This window comes from Cercospora beticola, chromosome 1 (genome assembly GCF_033473495.1).
Source record: "Cercospora beticola chromosome 1, complete sequence".
NCBI classification, from domain to species: domain Eukaryota; kingdom Fungi; phylum Ascomycota; class Dothideomycetes; order Mycosphaerellales; family Mycosphaerellaceae; genus Cercospora; species Cercospora beticola.
Genome location: NC_088935.1, coordinates 5,130,087 through 5,152,487, shown reverse-complemented (window position 1 = coordinate 5,152,487; position 22,401 = coordinate 5,130,087). Strand labels below are relative to the sequence as shown.

The window sequence follows — 22,401 nt, the reverse complement described above, 5'->3', positions numbered from 1 at the left end:
GATCAAGCTACTACCCTCACGAAATGAACATAGAAGCCTGCTCTCGCAATTGATTGGCACTTCGTCCTGCATCCCAGAAAAGCGAAGTCGCTTCTTCGACGTCCATAACACTGATGACATTGCCCTCGCTGCCACGAGCTCGAGCCAGGATGCTAGCCGGCGCGAGCAGTTGCAGCGCATATCGCAGAGAAACCGTTTCGCCACGCTTAGTGAGTTCTTCGAGGGCTTCTGGGCTGAGTGTCGCTGAGACTTTGAGCGCTTGTGGGTTGTCTGCGAGTTGCGGTGCTGTTGGTGTTGCGAATTCGAGTTTGGCTCGGGTTTGGATGATTGTGCGGATTTCGTTTGCGGTGTATGGGTGCGTGGGTACGATTAGCAGTCGTGCGAGGAAGTCTGGAGGAATTCCGTGGGCGGAGATGAGGCCTGGGTCGTTGGCTTGTACGGAGCCTGTGCCGCGTATTGTGGTTTGTCCTCGATTGGATGCGAGGATGACGATGGGTGAGATGGTGGATTCGAGGGCTCGATTGAGGTAGGTGAAGCATTCGATGTCGAGCATGTGGACTTCGTCGATGAAGAGGACTCCAGGAACGAGTTCCGCAATGCCCTGATCAATGTACTTGTTCACGACCTTGTTGATCTCGCCTCGCAGCTTTTCTGTGATTTCTGTCTTGCGCGGCTTCATCAATTGGCCCATCATGCTCATAACATCTTGACCGCCCTGCGGTCGCGCGTTGGCCACGTCCAGATCGTGAAGTGTCACATCTTGCACAATGTCCTTCTTCTTGTGCACATCTCCCTTGGGCACAGGAACGTACTCCTCCGCTTCCAGGTCAAACTCGGTCGAAAATGCGTCTGATCTCCCTACTCTCTTGACAGCGCCTGTGTTCGCCTCGATATAGATGACATCTCCCAGTCGCACGCGCTCTTTCTGTATGGCCTCATAGATGCTCGGATCCAGTCTCAACTTCTTTGTGCCTTTCGAACTCCGCAATGTGATTAGCAGATGTGAAATTGTCCTGCCGTATGCGCCTAGAGGATTTTCGGTCTCTTCTGGTGACAATTCTGCAACCTCGCCTTCGTAGACCTCTTTGCGCTCCTGCACACGCAGCCCAATAGCTCGTCTGAAGTTCTCCATCAATGCCTCCGTCTTCTTTACCTCTGCGCTATACACCTCGCTTCCCGTCATGGGACAGAAGGGCACCTTGGTTCCCAGTTCTTGGCTCACAGCCAGCGCAAGCGCAGTCTTTCCTGTCCCAGGTCCTCCTGCCAGCATGATGGCCTTTCCGGCCATCTTCTTTGCGCGGATCAGATCAACGACAACACCGCATGCCTCGCGCGCCGCCGTCTGACCAACGAAACCCTGCCCATTGGGATCTGCTGTTCCATCTGGTCGCAGGCCTAGACCCTTGATGTGCGAATGTGCTGCTGTTCGGTTCTCGCGCGAGTTCGTTTGCCGCACTTCGCTGATTTGGACTGGTTTGTTTCCGGTCTGCGCAGCAGTCGGTGCTGCAGCTGCTGCACCATTCGTGGCCATGGTGGCTATCTTTCGATGCGACAGATGCCGCTGGACCGCGTCTGTTTCGTTTCAGAGACCAAAGTAGTGGCTCGATATACAATCGCTACAATCGTTGAATTGGATTCGTCGTATTGGATGGGCGCAGGCTGAGATGCGAAAGTTGAGAACGCGTGCCGGAAGCTCTCGATGAAACGCGAACATTCAGGCGCTCAGGCATCTTTGTGTCTGCCAATCAAAAGATGGCAGAACGGCTTATGCATGCGGCTCGCACGTCACGGTCCCTCGGTCATCGCCGCATCTTGTACAGTAATCAGTTTGCCTGTAGCCACCTTCACACGATCCAACATCTCGCCGTACACACTCCCGCCGCATACCTCCTCCTTGGATTCTACTCATAGCCATGGCGGCAATCAGGACAGCTGCGCCGTCAGTGTCGACCATCTTCCGTTTCACATCACAACCGGCCTCGACTCGGCGATGCGCACAATGTCTCAAGGCCCAAAGATGTCCTTTCTCGTCCTTCCGACCGCGAGCAGCGTCCTCCAAACGACCACTGATGACTGAGTCCGCTCATCGTCCGCAGACACTGGACAGCGACATGCCTCCGCCACCGAAAAATAGCGGCGTCTCAGAGACAAGCATATCTGGAGGCTCACAACACACCTGGCCACCTACAGCTCCGTGGCAACGGAAGGACAGCCCACCGAGCGTAGCATTAGGAGAGGCAGAGGCACAGAAAAGCAAGGCTACCGCAGGAGCGACATCTACATCACAAACCGCTAAGCCCTCGATCACTCCCGAGACAGCAGCAGCTAAGCCAAAAAAGAGCAAGCTGAGGCCCAGGAAAGCTCCCATCAAACTATCGGCCAAGGCTGTGGAGCAATTGAAAGAATTATTTGAACAACCCGAGAGCAAACTCATCCGGATAGGCGTGAAGAACAGAGGGTGTAGCGGGCTAGCATACCATTTGGAGTACGTGGACAAACCTGGAGCATTCGATGAGACCGTAGAACAGGATGGCGTCAAAGTCTTGATAGACAGCAAGGCACTGTTCAGCATAATCGGAAGTGAAATGGACTGGTTGGAGGATAAGCTTAGCGCGCGATTCATCTTCAAGAATCCGAACATCAGTGAGTATTCTTTTCTGCGCTCTAACATGAATACCACTAACAACATTCGTAGCGGAACAATGTGGCTGTGGAGAATCATTCAGCATATCATAGCCAAACGCCCCTGTACAGCGATGGTATAGCATTTTCATTGATTGCGTTCGAGCGAGAGGCAGGCCGGAAGCCGATGACCACCATAAAAGATATAGCATGGCAGCAGCAACAGCATCAGATCCAGCATCTATCTCTACCTAAAACTTGCCTGGCTCGAAGTCGAGCACACGGACATTCTGAATTACATCTTTCAGACTCGCCACAAATTCCAAATGTGCAGGGTCCTTCTCCAAGTAATACTTGCGATCCTCTTGCGACTCGAATTCGCTCACAAAGCCATGAGAAAATCCTCCCTGTTGTGGAAGTTAGTTTGTGGATCTTTTCATGATCAGAGGGAGCTTAACTACTTGTAGTCCTTCTGGAGATGTATCTCGTCCACCGCCATACGACTTGACGTATTTCTGGTTCGTTGTTGGGTGAATGCAGTTGTCTTTTAGGGCCAGCATGCGAGTGCAGACCTATTTCAATGTGGCTCAGTATTACTGAACTGGAACGAGCGTTTGCCAAACTTACATCTTCAACCTGTGCGTGTGTCACTGTTGGCTTGAATTCGAACAGTACAATGTGGACGATCGCCATCTTCCTTAGCAATGTCGATATATTGGAACGTTGTCTTTGCCGTCGATGAACGCTTCTCGTCTGCTGCTTGAAATGGAAGTGACGTCAAAGCGATGTTGTGCAGGCACACAGCTCGATCTTCCAGCTTGCTGCAATATCACTTCTCACGCCAGAATGCGATCAGGTACCTCGTATGCTTGAGTCTCGCTCGCAATGAACCTGGAAGTATTGATGCAATGACCGAAAGGCCGCAAATAACATCATAGCTATGGTTCGCAATTGCTGACACATCCGAGCTACGGTAACACGGACGGACTGGAGTGGGACAACATACAGCAGCTTCCCGTCTGCAGTCCCACCATTCGACAATGTCCTTGTCGAATGAGGCAATAGATGTCGTGGTACGCTTCTCGACGTCCAATCCCGATGTGGTGCTCAACATCACGAATCCCGAACATGTTTCCATCGCGGCTCTCAAACAACAACTGCGCGAACAGCTCCCAGCACCCGCATCGAACGCGCGCCTGCGGTTGATCCACTCTGGCAAAGTTCTCGTCGACGACTCCGCGATATCGAATAGTGTTAGCATCACACGACCACCTCCTGTTCGAGATGACGAGGCGAAGAGCACGAAAGCGAAGGGGAAGCTGCCGATGCGGGATCTGGCACCAAGAGTGTACATTCATTGCTCGATAGGTGATCCACTATCTTCAGATGAGCTCGCAGGGGAGAGAACAACAGCAGAGGCAGCGGACGCGGCGCTGTTATCGAAAGATGCAAAGACTAGTGCCGGCCAAGAGCAACAGCAGCACCATGAAACGACCACCACGCCTGCCCCTCGCGGCTTCGATCGCCTTCTGGCAGCTGGCTTCGCACCAGCAGAAGTAGCTGATTTGCGAGCACAATTTCTCGCTATACAGGCTCACACACATACACCCGATACCATGCCTATGGGCCAGGAACTGCTAGCACTGGAAGAGAGGTGGCTGGATCAGGGAGCCGGTGGAGGCGCTGGTGACGCTCAGGAGAATGGAGGATTTGACTCAGAAGATGCCGGTGCGCTGGAAGACATGCTTTATGGCAACCTGATTGGATTCTTCTGGCCTATTGGAGGAGCCTTCTGGTTGATGAGAGAGGAAGGCGTTTGGAGCCGCAGAAGGCAGTTTGCAGTCCTTTCTGGATTCGTGATTAACTTGACGATGGGCTTGTCAAGATTTCTCAGCTGAATTGTCCGGTCCGGCTGCCAATGCAAAAGTTGAGCAAGGGCCGCATATCACTTGTTGGACTTCAGACAGACGCTCGACTTTGTGCCAGTCTGCGAGGAACGCATCTCCACGGCCGATTCCAAGCTGGCCATTTGAGTTTCTCCCAGCGACATAGAGCCCGCCATTTGCTACTGCAGCAATGTGATCGCTCCCAAAGCTGACACTCGTCACGTCGAGCGGTTCTGAATCTGGGCTATCGGAGATCGTCACCAGGCTGAGCTCTCCCGGTTCTAGGCTCTTGATACGATCCTCACCGCCTGGCGCCGCGGCGCCCCATATGTATAGGGCCTTGTCCTCAGAGATCGCGGCCGCCTCCCAGCCTCCAGCCGCAATGGACTCGATGACTAGGCCTCCAAGGTCTTCCACTACTCCTGGTTGATGAGCTGGTGTGGCACCTTCCCCGGTGACACGCCGACCCAGAGATTGGTATCTCGAGTCTCCCCTGAACCAGTCAGTGACAAGGTAGACTCCTTGGCCTTGTTGTGTAACTTACCATGTCCAGACGCTACCATCATGAAAGAGCAGTATGAAGGTCGCTACATTCGATCGAAGGTCTTTCGGTCTGCCAGGCAGCATATGATGGCCGATAGGGTAGTTGCCCTCGCCACTAGGATCTTCGTACCATTTCAGAAACGATTCATACGTTTCGAACTCAGTGAGGTGACAGAGATTGCCATTCGGTGCCTGCTTGGCGGTCATAGCAATGCGATTGTTCGACGCCAGAGCCAATCGACCGATGCGAGGGGAGGAATCAACGCTTTTGCACACGAGAACATGTCCGCCGCTCTGGTCATCTTCGACGACATAGAGGCGGCCCGCATCGTCGACACATGCCTTGAATGCATCATGGTCTCCAATGGCTGAATGTAGCTCTTGGGCTAAAGGGCCCAGGTCTTGGTCAATTCGCTGGTATCCCAAGCTAAGCACTCGAGTCCCGTCGATGATCACTGTAGTGCTCCATCCCGCGAATAGAACTCGAGGGCCCTTGGCATCAGTGCTGAATGCTTTGAAGTCCCTCAGATCCTCTGTGGTGGTAGGATTCAATTGCTTGTGCGCATTGAAGCCAGCAGCGTACAACTGTCCAGAGTCGTTTCCATTTGTCAGTCTGTCTCGACTGTTTCCGGCCATAGTTGAAGCTGTTCTGGCTATGGCGGTTGTACCTTGGTACATTGACAGCTGCAAGTCTGTACTGGGAAGGCACGCCCAAAGTCAGGCCCCGCTCAAGGCCCCGCTTCCGCATAAGCGAGACTCGTCCTTTGCCCAGCAAGACGAACAAATGAGGTCACAGTCGATAGATCTGGAGCCACTGTATTAAAGTAGTCCACCCAATCAAGTCGCGGACTAGACATTGTCCCGCTTCTTGTCTATGACTACAAAGATCCGAGGTGCTGCTGTTGTTGCACAACAACGAATTCTCGAATTGGCTGCACAGTGGAACAATATGCCTAACACTAAGACTGTTCATGTGCCTCATCTGGGCGGCATCGATGCCGCATACCAGATGCCACATCCTTACGATCCTGCGAAGCCAACTGTGGTCCTTGTGAACAGTTTTACTACTTCGAGCGAGTTGTACAAATCACAGTATGCGAACAAGGAATTGACGAATGCGCTCAATCTCATATCGATTGAGCTGCTTGGACATGGTCAGACGTAGGTGAGATGCTGAACATTTGTGAACACCGTTTCTGAGAATGAACAGTCGGACCGACACGGAGAATTTCACCTACTGGGACACCGCGATCATGAATCTTCAGGCCCTCGAAGCTCTTGATATTAGAGGCAAAGTCTTCGTCCTTGGTACTTCGCAGGGCGGATGGATCTGCGTCAGAATGGCCCTTCTGGCACCAGAGAAGGTCAGTACCAAAATCAACTCCGCTCTCCATATCGCTGACTTGCAGTCAAGATCGCCGGAATTATCCCACTGGGCACATCAATGGACTACGAATCTGAGCGAACACGTCAACTTGGCTGCTGGCAAGGCTTTGATGCCCTCGGTGGTACGATTCAAGAGTGGACGACCACGACTCCCACACCAGACTTTGTTCCTACTGACGATTACTGCAACTTCTTGATCGATGTTGGTTTCGGTCAAGATGTTCCTGCTGAGACGCGGAAATTCTGGACTCAGACGATCAAGTCGAATTATCAGGGAGATGATGGAAGACGTCGAGCTCGGATGGCTGCTATCAATTTGAGGGAGCGGGATGGATTGCATTCGAGGTTATCGGATGTGAAGTGTCCTGTGCTTTGGATGCATGGGACTTCGGATCAGGTGTACAGTGTGAGTAAAATGGCAGTGGCGGAAAAATGTGAACGTGTTACTGACGCTGATTGTACAGGTTGCAAACGCGGAAGAAGAGATCAAGTTGTTTACCAACTGCGATGCGAAGCTTCAAGTGGTAGAAGGCGGGCAGCACTTTTTGTCTTTCTCTCATCCAGAGATTGTGGATTCTGCATTGCTGCAATTTGTCAAGAAGCACGCCTGATAGGCAACAACATGCTGCTACAACGAACGTGGTTGAGAATTCGAAGCCACCTGTCTCTACCATTGATATTGATGAATAACCTTTAGGCAGCTGATTTTGTAGCAGTATATGTATACGAAAGGCATGTCAGGCACGAATACACGAACCTCGCCATGTCTCAATCCCAAAATCCTGTGACATCTTTCTCTAGCTTCGGACGAACACAGCACTCCACAGGTACGAACAATCAACACACCAGCCTCTTCTTCAGTCTCCCCGCCGAACTCCGCCTCGAAATCTACCACGACGTCCTCGGAGCCACACGTACTCGCCCACTATACATCCAGCGCCACGTCTGGAGCTGGACACAAAGCTGGACGCAAAAACGACTCAAGCAAACCAGATCCCGAAATTGCCATGCTTTACTCGTAATTTGTCGTCGAATGAGAAACGAAGCATTAGAGATTCTGTACAAGAGACATGAACTCCAATTCTATACTGCACCGTCAGCAAGCTTGCTGGCTCAAGATAATACTCGGAAACAGATCTGCAAGATTGAGGAATATGAGGAAGTTTTGAAGTGGGTGCATAAGCTGCGGATTGTTTTGTTCGTTCCGCAGGAGGCAAGGGATGAACGGATCCTGTTGGCGTTGATGGCGTATGTGAAGGCTGTTTTGGCGGAGAGGGAAGTGCCGCTGGAGAGTTTCACACTCGAGATGTGTGCGTTTGGTGGAAGGAGTTGTAAGCCCAGTGCCGTTTTGTACGCTGCTCAAGGCTTTCGTTCGATCAAGAATGTGAAGTTCGAATTTCAGAGTGGCTTCTCTGGAGTTGGCAGTGAGAGTGCGAAGGAGGTCTTGGTGCAAGATACAAAAGAGAAGGAGGAGAAGTCCATGGGGACGGATATGTCCAAAGAAAAGGCTCTGAACGAATTGGAGCGAGCTTGGTCCAAAACACAGCCTGGATGGTATAATCCACGGCTTATCAGCAACCGTTGGCTGGGAACGACACTTGAAGTGTGAAACGGGTACTCTAAGTACTGTCGCATTAGTTCAAGCTGTACAGGTATCCGAATGTCATGCCCAACATCCCATGCACCTAACGTACAAACGCCGCCATGAATTCGTGGTCTCATCATCTGAATTTGCTCACGACGACTGCGATGATGAGTATCACCAGAACAGTGATGATCGCGACTGTTATGATCTTGTTCGTTGCCATCCTGCAAAGCGGTCAGCGAAATGTGATACTGACCCGTTACCAAAGGCTTGGGAAATACCTTCTGGCCATGCCCTTCAAGGTCTTATTGCTTCGATCTGTGTATCCCTCGCTTTCCAGAAGCGTACCGCGAGTATGCTCGATAGTCTCACGCTGCCTGCTCAAGTCCGCCAGTGTGTTTCGCCCTATGTCCTCCGTCTCCAACGCGATCCTTTGCGACTCCCGTAATCTGCCGCTCGAACGTTCGAGCCTCTCTGTACCACCCAAAAGCTGCTGCCTTTGTGCCAGCTGATCATCCTGTGTCGGGTTGTCTGTATACCGCTTTCCGAAGAGTGCATGACGGTCATCGCTCGACAGGCTCTTCAGCTTTCGCTTCGCCGCATCTACGTCGCTCTCGTAGTTCCGGAATCTTTGATTAACCTTGACTTTCAAGGACTGTGGGATGTTCTGTTTCTCCAAGCGCATAGAGTCCAGCAACTCTCGGGCTTCCTCCAGCGCTCTCTCGGCTTGAGCGATGAATGTCTTGCGCTGCTCGCCGGAGAGCTCAGGGATCTGATCTAGCTTCTGCGATATGTCTGCCTGCACCAGCTTCAACTCGGCCTCATAGTTGCTGAACAGCTCGGATCCCGCATCGGTGTCCAGTGGGTTCGACATGTTCGCCGGCGTTTGTGCTGTTCGGGATGCGCTAGACGAGAACCGTAACTACAATCTCTCAGTCGCTGATAGATATGCGTCTGAAATCGTTATTCTCGAGCGTGGTGGTAGTTATGTACGTCGAATGTCAAGTGTTCACAGTCGGTGGTTCATGCCTCCAGGATGTCGGAGGCTGCGATGATCAGCTGTGGCGCGAGCGTGGCTTTCACGTGCACAGGACAAAGCGATCACGATGACTAGGACCACGAACCTGCTCCGCTCTCCGCCGCTTTGCAGTTTCATTCATGTCTGCGATGCAACTGCAGACGTCGTACTTGCGATCGCAAAGCGCCATCAAAATGGTGCTCGTAGAGCAGGGACGGTGAACAGTGTGCTCGAGCATACTTTCTTCCCGCCGGACCCATGGCCTGTCCGGGTAGTCTCGCCATCATTCACAATCTCCCAACCTCGCGACTTCTTCTGGCCGTTGCGCCTGCTGTCTGACATATGAATGCAGATCAACAACCATTAATTTGATGCATCTGTTCAAGCGCAAATCTACACAAGCAAATAGCGCACAGAAGAGAATGGCTCCTCCAACCAGAAAGAAGGTCGCCATCGTGGGCAGTGGCTGCGCTGGCATGGGAGCAGCGTGGGCACTGAGAGATACTGACTATGAGGTGCACATCTTCGAAAAAGCCGACCGCCTTGGAGGTCATACCAACACTCAGCCATTCAATTCTGGCAACAAGACTATCGATGTCGATACTGGATTCATCGTCATGAACACCGCCACTTACCCCAACTTCATCCGATTCCTCAACCATATTGGTGTCGAACCCGTCAACACTGAGATGACGTTTGGTGTCTCCAGGAATCGAGGCGAATTCGAATGGTCGGGCGAACCACAAGGTATATTTGCACAGCGACGCAACATCTTCCGACCCCAACATTGGCGGATGATATTCGATATTGTTCGGTTCAATCAGTTTGCTCTCGACATCCTCGCTGACGACGACGATGCAACGTGGCGACCAGGATTCATTCGCAGCAAGAGGAAGCAGGCAGCTGACATGACAATTGGAGAGTACTTGGATCGTGAAGGCTATTCGCAAGCATTCCGCGACGACTACCTCATCCCAATGACTGCCGCAGTGTGGAGCACTTCGCCAGACAAGGCCAGCCTAGAGTTTCCTGCAAAGACGCTGATTCGATTCATGTGGAATCACCATCTTCTCTCGACATTAGCTGACCGGCCGCCATGGCTGACGATACCCGGAGGCTCGCGCCGATATATCGATGCAATCCTTGAGCAGTTTCCGAAAGATCGCTTGCATTGTCACCTCTCCTGTGAAGTCGCCAACGTGCTGCGGCCAGCAGCCAAGCTCGAAGGCCTAGTAAGCGTCGCCTGGATCAATGCTCAGAATGGAAAGATCGATCAAGGCAATTTTGATCACGTTATCCTCGCTTGTCACGGCGATGAGGTCCTTCCGTTGTTGGCCAAACATGGTGCCTCGAAGACAGCTCCTTCATCCAGTGCCTCAAGCACCTCATCGAAAGCAAGCAGCTTCGTGCAGTCATCTCGTGGTGTTCAGTACGTGTCCGAAGAAGAGTTTGAGATCTTTTCGGCATTTGAGACCACTGCCAATGTGTGCTACCTACACTCGGACCTGGCACTGATGCCAACACGCCGTGCTACTTGGACCGCCTGGAATTACCTGGTTTGTCTTTGCCCTCTTCAACGCCGCAATGCTCACGCTAACAAGATGTGATCAGGTCACCTCCAAGCCATCGCAACTCTCCCATCCAGCAGGTGTCAGTCTGACGTATTGCATGAACATTCTCCAACACTTCCCAGAGGAGCAATATGGGCCGGTGCTCGTGACAATGAACCCAGACGAGGAACCCAAGCCAGAATTGACACAAGGAAAGTTCAACTACACACACCCACTCTACACAATCGAGTCGGTCCGTGCTCAAGAGCGTCTTGAAAAGATTCAGAATACCAGAGGTGTAAGCTACTGTGGAGCGTGGACGAAATACGGCTTTCATGAGGACGGCTTCAGCAGTGGACTGCGCGTTGCCATCGAGCATCTTGGCGCGAAATTGCCCTTCGAATTTGTCGACTCAACATACAGCCGCGGACACAAGCCAACTCTCATCTGGAAGGACTATCTGTTGAGGCTGTTCGTTCTGCTTCCGTTGCTGTTTGGGATTCGGGTCTTGGAGAGGATCATGGCCCTACCGGTCATCGCCTCAATCGTTCAGCTTTTGGGCATCTTCGGTGCTCGATTGCTCAATGTAGGTGAATACATTGGGTTACTGTGACGATGCATCGAGGAGAGGAGAACGAGCAGTGTTTTCTATTGTAGATCCTGGTTGCATACATTTGCACTGTTATAGACATAGACATAGACGATTGCATGCGAATTGAGCGACGCTTCATCAATATTTGATTTGTGAATTTGACATTCACCCTCCCTTCACGAACGCACTTACGGCACACACTTTGCATCTTGCCCAGCCCGGCAACAACATGTTGCCTCTTGTGGAGTCGAATGTGGATCCAAAGTTCGACGCGCTGTATCGCGATCTGTGTTCGAACAAACTGAATTCCAATGGAACTTCCAAGGTTGATCTGAAAGTGCAGAAGGAGCGCGACACCTTCGACGAGGTAAGGGGACCAATTGCGAGTGCCTTCTCTTCTCGAGTTGGCAGCTGGGCATGACATTCCGAACATCAAAATTCAAGACGCAATGTATATTGATGCTCACTGTTACAGGAATTGCGAAGAGCCCGGACGTCAGTAGCAAAACAAGGCCTGATAAAGTCGTACCTGCAGTCCCTCTCCTACGGCGATGATCAGCTACCCGCAGAGGTAAGACCGGGAGCAGTTGTGCCTCCATATCTTTCGCTAAGTTTGACAGTTGCAAGAACTCGTGGCAATAATCGCAGCCGCTCTGCAGTCGCAGATTACGAGAGAAGATGCTTTGCTACTCAGGGAGGATGTCGACAAATTTCGAGTAAGAACGACATACCGAACTTACGATGCAGCAACTGATGGGTTGCCAGCAAAACGTAAAGCCCATCGCCAAAGAGATCTGGAAGGCCGCTCTTGACGATCTTGTCACTTTGGCTCGCATCTCGGCGCCACAAGCACATTCAGACGGGGACGACCTTGCAGCTCGCATACAGAAGCAGAAAGCAGATACAGCTGAAGCTGAGGACTCGATAGCGGCAATCCGCCTGGATCTGGCACACGAAGTTGCGAACGTCCATGATCTCTATCGCAAGGCTATCGGAACGTGCATTCGAACACTTGAGCAGACAATCCATGGCTCCGTTTCTCGTGGCACGAAAGCCAAGGCCGAATATCTGACTACGGTCGCCGAGGGCATGAGCAAGAAGCTGCAACTGCAACACAACCAGCTCCTATCACAGACAAGATCACCAGATCTGGAAGAGGCCCTCAAAACACGTTCCGAAGATCTGGACCACGAAGCCGTCATGTTGAAGAGAAAAATCCGCGATGCCGAGGACAAACTGGCAGAATACCACCAAGCAAAAGCGATCCGAGGCATCGCAGCCGAGTACAGCGACATCATTCGGGAGACAGCCAAGATCAAGGCGGACATTGCGAGGCTTGAAGGAAGAAGATGAGCACAGCTAGTGTTTTCGATGCAATGCAAAGTCATGTTGCAGGAACGGCAAGCGAGTTGCACGCGAATAGACTTTCCTTACATAAGCATGTCGACAATCTAATAAGCGCTCGAGCTGAACTTGAGCCGCGGTAGATTTCTAGTGCTACCCATGTCTCTCTCCTCATCTCGACAGAAATGACGATACAGGAATAAAGAATGTCAGTACTGGAACGGCTGCGCGAGGTGTTTGACGACCGTGCTTTCGCTGAAGAAGTGAGTATTCTCACAACATTCACTGATAGCACTTTCTCACAGCATTGAATTTCCCTATCACATGCTAGAATGGCGGGCTCCGAGCGGGGAGGGCCTAAAGGATCGACATCTGATCAACAACATGAAGAGAGAAAATGGAGAGAAGAAATTGAAGAGGGTATCAGAACTATGGTCGAAAGCGTTCGTGGACATACCCATTGATCCTCTGCAATTGTTTGATTTCATTCATGCACAATAAGCTCATAGACTTTCCCCCCAAAGCTCAAATCAGGCTGCAAGCTAACGCAAAGTGTCAATGTATAGAGCGACGAAGACCGCGACAACAATTTCCTCATCCCATGGCTCAAGAAACTCGAAATCGTCGAAGCTGAGTTGACGTCCAAGTCAACTTCGCGAATCGTTTATCGCTTTCCTGTCCTGAGAGAATACCTAAATCCGACGAGGACGTTTCACGGAGGTGCTATTTCGGCCATCTTCGACGTGTGCACGACTTGGACTTTGTTCCCGATCTCGGATTATGGGTTTTGGAGTACCATGGGGACTACGAGGTCGTTGCATTGTGTTTATGTGAAGCCGGCGTTTGAGAATGATGTGGTTACTGTGGAGTGTCAGGTTCGTGTCCTTCTCTTCCCTCCTTGGAATATTGCTGACTCTTGTTTCCAGATCGTGCATGCGGGAAAGCGACTTTGTCTCTTGACAGGAATCATGAAGCGAGAAAAAGACGGCTCGGTGGTTGCAACTTGTGAGCATAACAAGTACAATATCGACCTTGATGAGTCCTCGAAGATGTAGCTTGCGCAGCAACGACAGCGAAGCTTTCGAAAGCCTGTGGCATTTTTCGGTATTTCTGTATTTGTACAATATTTATAGACAAAAGCCATTCCTTCAATTCTACTGGCCCTGCTCAGAAATCTGTGACCCTGCCATTGTAACTCCAGTCGCCCTTCCATCGTAATGGATCATTCTTCGGCCCTCCTACTTCGCCCGTCTGTGGATTGACTTCGCCTTCGAATTCTGGAGCAGCGCCTCGTCGAATGTTTGGATGTAGCTCTTCGCCATCGCCTTTTGCTGCTACTTGAGCTCGTGCGCGTAATTGTTCTAGCATCTTGTCTGCTTCTGATGATTTGGATGCGGTGGTGCTTGCGCCCGACTCTTCTAACTTTTCGCTGTTTGTTGTTTTGGGGTCTGGTTTGGGTTGACTGAATGCGCCTGTTGATTGCTGTTGTAATCGCTCAAAGATCTCTTGCTCTTCTTTGGGAAGTCGTGGTGGAGCGGGTCCTGTTGACCATCGTGATCTGGCGGGTGTGGAAGTCGCGAATGTTCGGACGAAGAAGCCTGGGCGCAGGGTGCGCATTGTTCGTGTCGTTGACTGCATGATTGGTGTGCAGAGGGATTGATAGGTTGCTCAGTCTGCGATCTGGAGAATAGATATGTATGAGAGCATCATTGTGTTCGCCTGTCTTCTGGAACGTTGGTGGCGCCCGATGTCGCTACGCCCGGCTGTTCGTTATTCCCGGCTGGACTTCACTTCTGCGCTTCAGCTTCAACTTCCACTTCACCTTCACACGACACATGTCTCGATGCGCAGGCCAAGAGAGAATACGTTACTGAAGCGCAGGATGTCTCACGCACGCTGCTCGACAGCGTGCTCGTCGGCCGTCGTAATTTGTGAGAAATCGGAACCGCCCTCATACGGAGTGAGGTGCTTGCTTGCATGCATGTGTAAACAACGTTGAAGAACTTCACTTCAGCTTCAGCAATGGCAGGCGCGCGGCGGCTGGGGCGGGATGCTCCACTTTCGCTCTTCGTTCCTTCATATTGTCGCTCTCCTCAATAGCATGAACACTTGACCAACACCGAGTCACTTTTTTCTTCGCCTTTTCGCTTTGATCTGAACTCACACCACATACTGACAACCATTACCTTGTCGACAAACACTGCAACATCTGCACCACGGTGACGGCGCCAAGCTGCGCACCAACAGCTGCACGCACCGAAGAAAAGTCGAAGCCTGACACCAGTCAGCAACATCGAACAACCAAACATTCAAGATGCACATCCTTGACCACATCAAGAGCTGGCCATTCCTCCGTCGCCTCTTGTCCAAGGTGCCAGGACCTTTCCTTGCGAAGTTCACGCGTCTCTGGAAGGTTTGGCACCTCCTGCGAGGCACATACAGAGCCAAGCTGCAACAGCTGCACGCCCTCCACGGTGAGTTCGCTCAGTGATGTTCGGTCACGGCACGCGTTCTGACAGTCTCAGGACCATTGATTCAAGTCGCGCCACGCGAATTCAGCTGGCAGTTCTTCAACACCAAAGAGGACACGAAGAGCCTCCGTGTCCTAGAGAAACAACCGTCGCCAGTGTCCAGTATAGTTGAAAACACGGCAGCGCGCTCGCTGCGCAATTGCTTGCAAATGGAGAGACTGAACCATAATGAGCAATTGATCGATGCGTGCAACGCTCTCTTTCGGTGTGTCCTGCAAGATGCGGCTCAGAAGCAGGCGCCGGTCGATCTGGCCAATCTGCTCACTCGCTACGCCTTTGATGTCATGTTCTCTGTCACTACTGGCGAGCGCGCTGGTTTTATCGACAAAATTCCAAACGCAAACAAGATCTACAGTAAGCTGGAAAGCTGGAAGTTCTACTCTGTGCTCTATGGCTCATACCTTCGTTACCACCCATTCCTCAAGGCACTGCTTCCGATCATCCGCTGTCGCAGTCAAGGTCAGGACGCCTTCGATCCAGTGCTGGAGGTTCTGGGCCAGAGCATACCCGCAGAGCCTGCTTGCACACAGGCGCGCGAAGATGGCCTTGCCGGCTCAGACGAGCACAAGCTGGCTTGCGTGGGCGGTCTAGAAGCCCGCACAGCGCTAGCCATTGCAGGTGCCGACTCAGCCACGTCTCTTTCACTGGCAGTCCTTAAGCATGTCGGTGCGGACGAGGAGCTCCAGCACCTCTTGCTTGCTGAAATGACTGTGGCTGGTCTCACCAGCCATGCTAGCTTTCAGGACCTTGCCCGCCACAAGCTACACATGCCTCGCACAAACGCACTTATCCAGCATCATATGCGCATCCTGGGACTTCACGATATCGGCCTAAGTTATGTCAGTCCAGAAGGCGGATTCAAGCACGATGAGAACATCATCGAAGCCGGACACACCGTGCATGTGACCTCGAACGACAGTGGCTTTGCTGAAGTCGATATTGGCAGCTTCCAAGCACTTGACTCTGCTTTGGTACCAGAGATACAGAGACACCTACCAGCTTACAACCTGTGGACACAAGACCATTCGCTCGCCGATTGCCACTACCTGTTGGTTTCGAAGTTACTGGCAGTGACTCTGCAGAACTTCAGTATCACAAGCGTGAGCAAAGGCGTGCAAGTTACCGTCGCTGACAGAGGCAACGAGGAGAGTGACAATATTCTGTCATCGGATGGGAAGTCCGATTCTGAAGTCGACAAGATCTCCGATGTCACGAGCTACGAGGGAAACAGCAGCAGTGGTGCCAGTGATCTGCAGTGCAAGATCACTATTAGTCCATCGAATATGGACATTCTGGGCGAGAACTTTGGCCCTGCTGTCACTGACGAGCTGTTTCGGTTGTTCGATCCCAACTCAAAGTCGGCCTACGGATACGATGTGCTGAGAGTTGGCCCCGTGAAGCATTCAGTTGCGCGTTTCATGGTGCACAAAGCTATTCGCGAGATCTACGGAGATCGGTTGAAGCACCCGACCGACATGGACGATATTATCAACATCGCTGGCGAGAAGACTCGGATGAAGGTCAACAAGCATGGGCGTAAGAAGATCCGTTACCCAGTCATTCGGCCGTGGTACAAGGATGGTATTGAAGGCCGTCGGCCGCGACCAGTGAACCAGAAATGGGGCGGTTGGGCTACTCAAGAGCACCAAAAGTCAATGGATGCTCAATCCGAAGAAAGCTACCTGAGGCAACAGCAGGCCAACTTGGTGGCCGATGCCTCTTGTGCTAAGGCAGAGCCTCCAAAACCTACCATCTTCAAAGAGACCTACAAGCAGACCGGAGCTTCTAACGGCACCGGTCCACGAAAGGTCTTGCGTGTCGAGACTACCATCCACGACGGCAATGGCAGCATCACGACCAGCAGCGACGGCGTGCTGCTTGACCAAGAAGTCAAGGCAAAGGTCGAACCAGCTCCAACTACCCGTCCAGAGGGCTGGGTTCCGCCACACATGCGCGCTCGACTTGAGCGTGAGCGTCATGCAGCTGAAGCTGCCGCTGCGGCTGAACTGGCTTCACACACTCCACTGCCTGCTTCACCAGAACTCGGCTCGGCTACCCCAACCTCGAGCAACGACTCGCCTCGCTCTTCTTCCAGTATTGACAGAACTGACTCGCCGCTCGATCCATTAGCACCAGAGTTCACCTTCGACCGTCACTCGAAATGAGTCAATGAACACTGCAACAACGAACACAAAAACAGTGAATACCACGAAAATATGCCAGCCCAGGGAAGGTTGGCCGGCAGGAAACGAGAATGCGTATGGGAAGGAGTTTTGTCAAAAATTCAGAATGGTTTTGTTTGTCCAAGCGAATTTTACCGCTGTTCTCGATGCTCAGATGAGCTTTTGTAAAAGTAAATGCGTGCCCTTTTCGAACACGTGCAGGATCCTTGTCCTCATAAGCACATCGTGTAAACTACTTCTCTACTTCCATCAATTTCGGAGCCTCTTCGTCGTCATCATTCGTGCCTCCAACGCCTGGTCTCCACGCCTGTGCCTGTCTTGGCCACACTCGCTTGTACAAGCTGACAGCAACAGAGTCCAGAGGATTGATCTTCGCGTCGAATGTAGCCTTGAAGTACCCATGTGTTCCCAAAGTCTCTTTGATGAAGCCACTGCGACCTCTCTTCGTCCACAGCTGCAGAGCACGGAAGTATTGCACATCGTCGTTGTTAAAGAACATGTAGCGGACAGTCACCACACGTTTGTGGATCTTGTAAGGGTGTCCAGTGAGGATGATGCGCTTGGCTATGATGCGTTGCGTTGAAGGCGGGAGAGTAGTGCCGGTTGCTATCAGCTCGAGCTGGGACGTTTGAGACTGCGAGATCTTGAGCGACTGTGCGAGGTCTTCGATGGCATCGCCTGAGGCCGAGGATGTTGGCGCTTGGAAGAAGAGGCATGGTACGCTGCCCCATGTTACTGGACCGATGAAGGTGGCTACTGCTGTGCGTCCTGGATGCAGGTAGCGGTCGAACTTGTGGACGTTGTTCGGCGTGTTGCCTGCTGCGCTGAAGAGCGGGTTGATGAGAAGTCGGCGAGCGCCACATTGCATGATGAGAGGCGACTTGCTCTTGATCGGCTCAGGGTAGTCGGACGAGAGTGTGATCGAAACGTTGACTACCGTGCGTTTGTGCTCGTGTCGCAAAAGCGAAAACAGTGCTGTTGGTTTCGGCAGCGATTCGAGCTCTTGCCGCCTGTCTTGTGGGACGCGTAGGTAGACTGCCACACGCGTGCCAGGCTTCACTCCGCCCGTGACAGCCTCTTTGACGACACGATTCTTTGCTGATTTGTAGTCGGCAATTTCCAGCAAACGAGCATAGTCCTCTGGTTCGTAGGGCTTGTCCTCCTCTGTCTCCCACGCACTTGTTCTCAAGCTCTTCAGGCCTCTGTACTTTGCCAATCGCTCGCGCGCATTGACACCAGGGTGCAGCTCAATCTCATCTGGGAACTCCAAGTCGTCTTCTGCCTCTTCACGCCTCGATTTGCGATATGCCTCGATTTGCTCTGCTTCGTCTTCCGGTGCTCGATCATCAAACATTTCGCTTTGTGGGTACTCTGATGGTGCACCAGCCTCTGTTGCTGCATCCATGCGATCCTCGAAGTGGCCATCAGCGGGACCTGCTACCGAGCCATTCGCATTCACATCCATGTCTTCATCCTCATCTTCATCGGCATCTTCCAGATCTGATCCAGAATAGTCGACATCGTCCAGATACCAGGCTGCTTGGTATTTGCTGGTTCCTCGAGGTAATCGCTTCGGCGCAGGTATATTGTCTCGATCATCATCGTTGAAGTAGTGGTGATCATCGAGCAAAACCGCTTTTCGTTCTGAAGGAGCGACGGAGGCTGTAGGCAGATCGTCCATGGTCGTCTCTTCGGGAGCAAGCTCTGCGAGATCGTCGCGCTCGTCAGTGGCCTGCTCGAGAATCTGTTCTCCTTGGGGTTCATCCACTGTCATCTCATCTTTCTTGGCTTTCTTGTGTCGTGTCTCTAAGGGAGCAGCCACGATCTTCTCGATTTGTAGATCAGGCCAGTCGCCCAGTTGTACCAGTCGATCAGCCTTCAAGCCTCTCCCGCGTACGACGCCGGTGACGATGGCCTGGTCAACCTCCCACTGGCAGTCTTCAAGCAGCATCCAGCTCCTGTCTTCGCGCCATCTGATGCCCTTTGGCATGGTTGTGCACAAACTCCTCATGACATTGCTGCATTCTTGCCTGTTGCCCAGATCGTGTACCTTCTCTTGTGTGGCGAAGAAATGCGTGATGAAGCTCTTCAAACTTTTCACAACATCTGGTCGCTTTTTGGCTGGTTCTACCCTGTCCAAGCCATAGACACCAGTGAGCACTGTTGATACACCTTGAGCCTCAATGCTGCGCAGAAGCTCTTCGCCTGCCTCATCCACCTCCTCGTTGGCACTTAAAACGAACAGAACGAAATCTGCAACTCTACAGGCATCCAGGCATTGTATCACATCCCTCGTGGGCGTCAAGAATCGTACGTTCTGCTTAAATCGTGGAACGTATATGCTAGCGGACTGCACATCGATGTCATCGGCCTCGACGCTGCCAGTCAGTTCACTGATGGCCTTGGTAGAGCTCACGTCGTCACACAGAGGGACCACAGCAATGATCCGAGGCGCAGCATCGCGACCTGCGAACACGGACGCCTTGTCCTCGCGGTCGCTCGCGTGGTTCTGACGCAACTGCTTTGCCCGGTTACGCCTGTCAATCTTGGACATGACTTGCTGCTGTGGTGTCTTTCTGCTGCCTTTCTCCCAAGCCTCGACCTTCCCCTTCTGCTCGTTCTTCAGCGACGATTTCGAGGCGTGGCGGGTCTTGAACGGCTTGTTGACCTGCTTCGTCGTTGGGCGATGGGAGTGGTGTTCGGGCGCCATCGAGCCGCTACGAGGGCCAGCGCCGCCTGCTCTGAATCGGAAAGGGAGTGTGGTCGCCAGTGTGACTGAATTTCTACACGAACAGAGTCAGGCGCTCTTGCCCTCCACTACGCACTAACAGACGAGAAATTGTGCCAGTTCGCCGATAGCACGGACCAACAGTCCGATAAGCAGGGTTTGCCAAGACGCCTGTTCCTGCTGCCGACTTTCAATCAGTGCACCAACAACAACAATGCATCGCAAGCATTGACACAAAGTGGCATCATGGCCAATTCAGCGACCTGCTCTTCTATCATTTGCGTCCGGACTTATCACGACAGTGGTCTTATGTCGTTGGTCTTGGCTGATCCACCCGTCCCTCGACAGCAATGCAGGACGCGATTAGCAATCATAAACCACGGACTCTGGACATGCGGCGACGACACATCGTGACAGCAGAGGGTTTGTTCTTCGGAAGACATCTTGTACTGTCCTCCAGATAGCGGAGACGCATTCCGGGCGCTGTAGGTTGAAGTGAAGTTAAGTGGCCCATATGACGGCTCCTCCACGTCATGGCTGTAATGATGCACTTTTGTGCATGCCCTCTATCATAATATGTGTATTTCTTCATCTCTTTCTGCTTGTCTCGAACTCATTCAAGGATCTTTTCTCAACTTTCAACATGTCCACGCAATTGGAATCCGTCTACAAAATCAAGTGCAGCTGCAACCAGTATCCCTGGGGCAAGACTGGCAGCGACTCGATTGCTGCGCGGTTGTGCGAGAAGCAGCAAGGCTGGGATGGCAAAGGACCAGAGACGCCATTCAAACTTGACAATGAGAAGTCTTACGCCGAGATGTGGATGGGCACGTACCCGGAACTTCCATCATACGTAGAAGAGACTGGCGAGGATCTCCAAGATGTTCTGGATCGATACCCCAAGGAGCTTATCGGTCAAGAGACACTCGACAAGTTTGGCCACTCTAAACTTCCTTACCTGCCAAAGGTCCTTTCCATCGCCAAGGCTCTGCCTCTTCAACTTCACCCCAACAAAGAAGTCGCAGCCAAACTACACAAGGAGAAACCGGATGATTTCACGGACCCCAATCACAAGCCAGAAATCGCCCTCGCTCTCGGCAAATTCGAAGCCTTTTGTGGCTTCAAGCCACTCGAAGACATCGAAGGTCTACTGAAGATCGAACCCCTTCAACAATTTGTTCCAGGCCAGAAATCGTCCTCCTTCAACAATGAACAACTCAAGGCTGTGGTGGGCAACATGCTCAAAGCCGATGATTCCACAGTCAAATCCGTGTACAAGTCCCTCACCGACCTGCCCGGATCGCAATTCGGCAAGTACGATTACATTCCAAAACTCGCGCCTCGCCTCGCCGAGCAATACGGCGAATCAGACCCCGGAACCCTGGTTGCTCTCATCACAATGAACTATCTCGTCCTCGAAGCCGGCGAGAGCATCTATATCCCAGCTGATGGCATTCATGCGTACCTCGCTGGAGACATTATCGAATGCATGGCTCGATCGGACAACGTGTTGAACACTGGATTCTGCCCTCGCGCAGAGAGAAGCAACATTGATCTCTTCTTGGAATGTTTGACGTTCACGCCACATTCGGCCGAAGAAGCAATTCTCAAGCCAAAGCCGTACGAGAAGAGCAAGAGTGGGAAGTCTACTGTCTATGCGCCTCCTCTCTCAGAGTTCGACATGCTACAGACAGAGCTCAAGGCTGGCGAGAAAGAGGTTCTTGGGGCAGTAGGTGGTCCCAGCATCCTGCTCGCAACGAAAGGAAGCGCGACGTTGAAAGCCAAGGGCAAGTCGTACAAATTGAACGAAGGCGCCGTTTACTTCGTTGGGCAGGGCACAGATGTGGAGCTGGAGAGTGATGAGGGATTGCTCTTGCATACTGCTCTGGTGGAAGGTAGCACTTCATAATGGCTCTGTAGATGATGCTGGAGCGCTCAACGACCTGATGAATAGAACGTCTTCCATAGAACTGTAAAGCAAGCTTGCCCAACAGCGTCTTTTCCCCATTCTGCTACTTCAGCACATCTGATCGAACTGATCCACTATCTGTCTCATAGCTCGCGTATGCTTCGCAGCCATGACGGTATAAGTAAGGAGTACGACTACCACAGCCTGCAAAGCTAACCATCCCAGCAACAAGATTTTCCGAAGTATTTTCTCACGCCGCTGCGTTTGACGCTCAACTCGGGCGCCGCAGTCCCAGCACACGTAGTTTGGCAGTACAGTGTCCGTGCAATCCTTTCGTTGGAAAATGCAATATTTTGCAGAGCGATATTTGTTCCTGGGATCGGTTGCAGTCAGGTTGCTCTCAAGTTTCGAAGGTTGACTGTCCCGATGGGCGTTTTCGTGGGAAATAGACGCAGGATCGCGCGTTGGAAGGCGATTGGCTGCATCACGCGGCTGTAGGTGTACTGGGGTTGGCGTAGAAAGTT

General features: G+C 52.1%; 14 protein-coding genes across 14 annotated transcripts; 8 read left to right on the top strand and 6 right to left on the bottom strand.

The window, feature by feature from the left end:
* Positions 1 to 16: 16 nt before the first annotated feature.
* On the bottom strand, positions 17 to 1,531 carry RVB1 (RuvB ATP-dependent DNA helicase pontin; the record flags this gene model as incomplete). Its single annotated transcript, XM_023594640.2, has 1 exon — positions 17 to 1,531. One exon carries the CDS (start codon positions 1,529 to 1,531, stop codon positions 17 to 19), a length of 1,515 nt encoding a protein of 504 aa, XP_023459221.1.
* A 382-nt stretch (positions 1,532 to 1,913) lies between these two features.
* RHO25_002048 (uncharacterized protein) lies at positions 1,914 to 2,736 on the top strand (the record flags this gene model as incomplete). The annotated part of the gene is made up of 2 exons (XM_023594639.1): positions 1,914 to 2,643; positions 2,696 to 2,736. The coding sequence occupies 2 exons, from the start codon at positions 1,914 to 1,916 to the stop codon at positions 2,734 to 2,736; spliced, it is 771 nt and encodes a 256-aa protein (XP_023459781.1).
* Positions 2,737 to 2,873: 137 nt separating this feature from the next.
* RHO25_002047 (uncharacterized protein) lies at positions 2,874 to 3,315 on the bottom strand (the record flags this gene model as incomplete). Its single annotated transcript, XM_023594638.1, has 3 exons — positions 2,874 to 3,029; positions 3,084 to 3,194; positions 3,250 to 3,315. The coding sequence occupies 3 exons, from the start codon at positions 3,313 to 3,315 to the stop codon at positions 2,874 to 2,876; spliced, it is 333 nt and encodes a 110-aa protein (XP_023459219.1).
* A 347-nt stretch (positions 3,316 to 3,662) lies between these two features.
* Positions 3,663 to 4,520, top strand: RHO25_002046 (uncharacterized protein; the record flags this gene model as incomplete). Its single annotated transcript, XM_023594637.1, has 1 exon — positions 3,663 to 4,520. The coding sequence occupies one exon, from the start codon at positions 3,663 to 3,665 to the stop codon at positions 4,518 to 4,520; it is 858 nt and encodes a 285-aa protein (XP_023459220.1).
* Positions 4,521 to 5,048: 528 nt separating this feature from the next.
* RHO25_002045 (uncharacterized protein) lies at positions 5,049 to 5,687 on the bottom strand (the record flags this gene model as incomplete). The annotated part of the gene is made up of 1 exon (XM_023594636.2): positions 5,049 to 5,687. The coding sequence occupies one exon, from the start codon at positions 5,685 to 5,687 to the stop codon at positions 5,049 to 5,051; it is 639 nt and encodes a 212-aa protein (XP_023459782.2).
* A 238-nt stretch (positions 5,688 to 5,925) lies between these two features.
* On the top strand, positions 5,926 to 7,048 carry RHO25_002044 (uncharacterized protein; the record flags this gene model as incomplete). The annotated part of the gene is made up of 4 exons (XM_023594635.2): positions 5,926 to 6,212; positions 6,262 to 6,415; positions 6,466 to 6,843; positions 6,902 to 7,048. The coding sequence occupies 4 exons, from the start codon at positions 5,926 to 5,928 to the stop codon at positions 7,046 to 7,048; spliced, it is 966 nt and encodes a 321-aa protein (XP_023458607.1).
* A 1,110-nt stretch (positions 7,049 to 8,158) lies between these two features.
* Positions 8,159 to 8,896, bottom strand: RHO25_002043 (uncharacterized protein; the record flags this gene model as incomplete). Its single annotated transcript, XM_023594634.2, has 2 exons — positions 8,159 to 8,246; positions 8,304 to 8,896. 2 exons carry the CDS (start codon positions 8,894 to 8,896, stop codon positions 8,159 to 8,161), a joined length of 681 nt encoding a protein of 226 aa, XP_023458947.1.
* Positions 8,897 to 9,462: 566 nt separating this feature from the next.
* On the top strand, positions 9,463 to 11,203 carry RHO25_002042 (uncharacterized protein; the record flags this gene model as incomplete). Its single annotated transcript, XM_023594632.2, has 2 exons — positions 9,463 to 10,596; positions 10,652 to 11,203. The coding sequence occupies 2 exons, from the start codon at positions 9,463 to 9,465 to the stop codon at positions 11,201 to 11,203; spliced, it is 1,686 nt and encodes a 561-aa protein (XP_023458601.2).
* Positions 11,204 to 11,411: 208 nt separating this feature from the next.
* Positions 11,412 to 12,535, top strand: RHO25_002041 (uncharacterized protein; the record flags this gene model as incomplete). Its single annotated transcript, XM_023594631.2, has 4 exons — positions 11,412 to 11,549; positions 11,658 to 11,753; positions 11,803 to 11,898; positions 11,948 to 12,535. 4 exons carry the CDS (start codon positions 11,412 to 11,414, stop codon positions 12,533 to 12,535), a joined length of 918 nt encoding a protein of 305 aa, XP_023458602.1.
* A 197-nt stretch (positions 12,536 to 12,732) lies between these two features.
* RHO25_002040 (uncharacterized protein) lies at positions 12,733 to 13,581 on the top strand (the record flags this gene model as incomplete). The annotated part of the gene is made up of 3 exons (XM_023594630.1): positions 12,733 to 12,789; positions 13,093 to 13,401; positions 13,453 to 13,581. The coding sequence occupies 3 exons, from the start codon at positions 12,733 to 12,735 to the stop codon at positions 13,579 to 13,581; spliced, it is 495 nt and encodes a 164-aa protein (XP_023458599.1).
* A 112-nt stretch (positions 13,582 to 13,693) lies between these two features.
* RHO25_002039 (uncharacterized protein) lies at positions 13,694 to 14,143 on the bottom strand (the record flags this gene model as incomplete). The annotated part of the gene is made up of 1 exon (XM_023594629.2): positions 13,694 to 14,143. The coding sequence occupies one exon, from the start codon at positions 14,141 to 14,143 to the stop codon at positions 13,694 to 13,696; it is 450 nt and encodes a 149-aa protein (XP_023458600.2).
* Positions 14,144 to 14,840: 697 nt separating this feature from the next.
* On the top strand, positions 14,841 to 17,222 carry RHO25_002038 (uncharacterized protein; the record flags this gene model as incomplete). The annotated part of the gene is made up of 2 exons (XM_023594628.1): positions 14,841 to 15,000; positions 15,052 to 17,222. The coding sequence occupies 2 exons, from the start codon at positions 14,841 to 14,843 to the stop codon at positions 17,220 to 17,222; spliced, it is 2,331 nt and encodes a 776-aa protein (XP_023458605.1).
* Positions 17,223 to 17,472: 250 nt separating this feature from the next.
* RHO25_002037 (uncharacterized protein) lies at positions 17,473 to 19,950 on the bottom strand (the record flags this gene model as incomplete). Its single annotated transcript, XM_023594627.2, has 1 exon — positions 17,473 to 19,950. The coding sequence occupies one exon, from the start codon at positions 19,948 to 19,950 to the stop codon at positions 17,473 to 17,475; it is 2,478 nt and encodes an 825-aa protein (XP_023458606.1).
* Positions 19,951 to 20,611: 661 nt separating this feature from the next.
* Positions 20,612 to 21,877, top strand: RHO25_002036 (uncharacterized protein; the record flags this gene model as incomplete). Its single annotated transcript, XM_023594626.2, has 1 exon — positions 20,612 to 21,877. One exon carries the CDS (start codon positions 20,612 to 20,614, stop codon positions 21,875 to 21,877), a length of 1,266 nt encoding a protein of 421 aa, XP_023458603.1.
* Between the last annotated feature and the right edge of the window lie 524 nt (positions 21,878 to 22,401).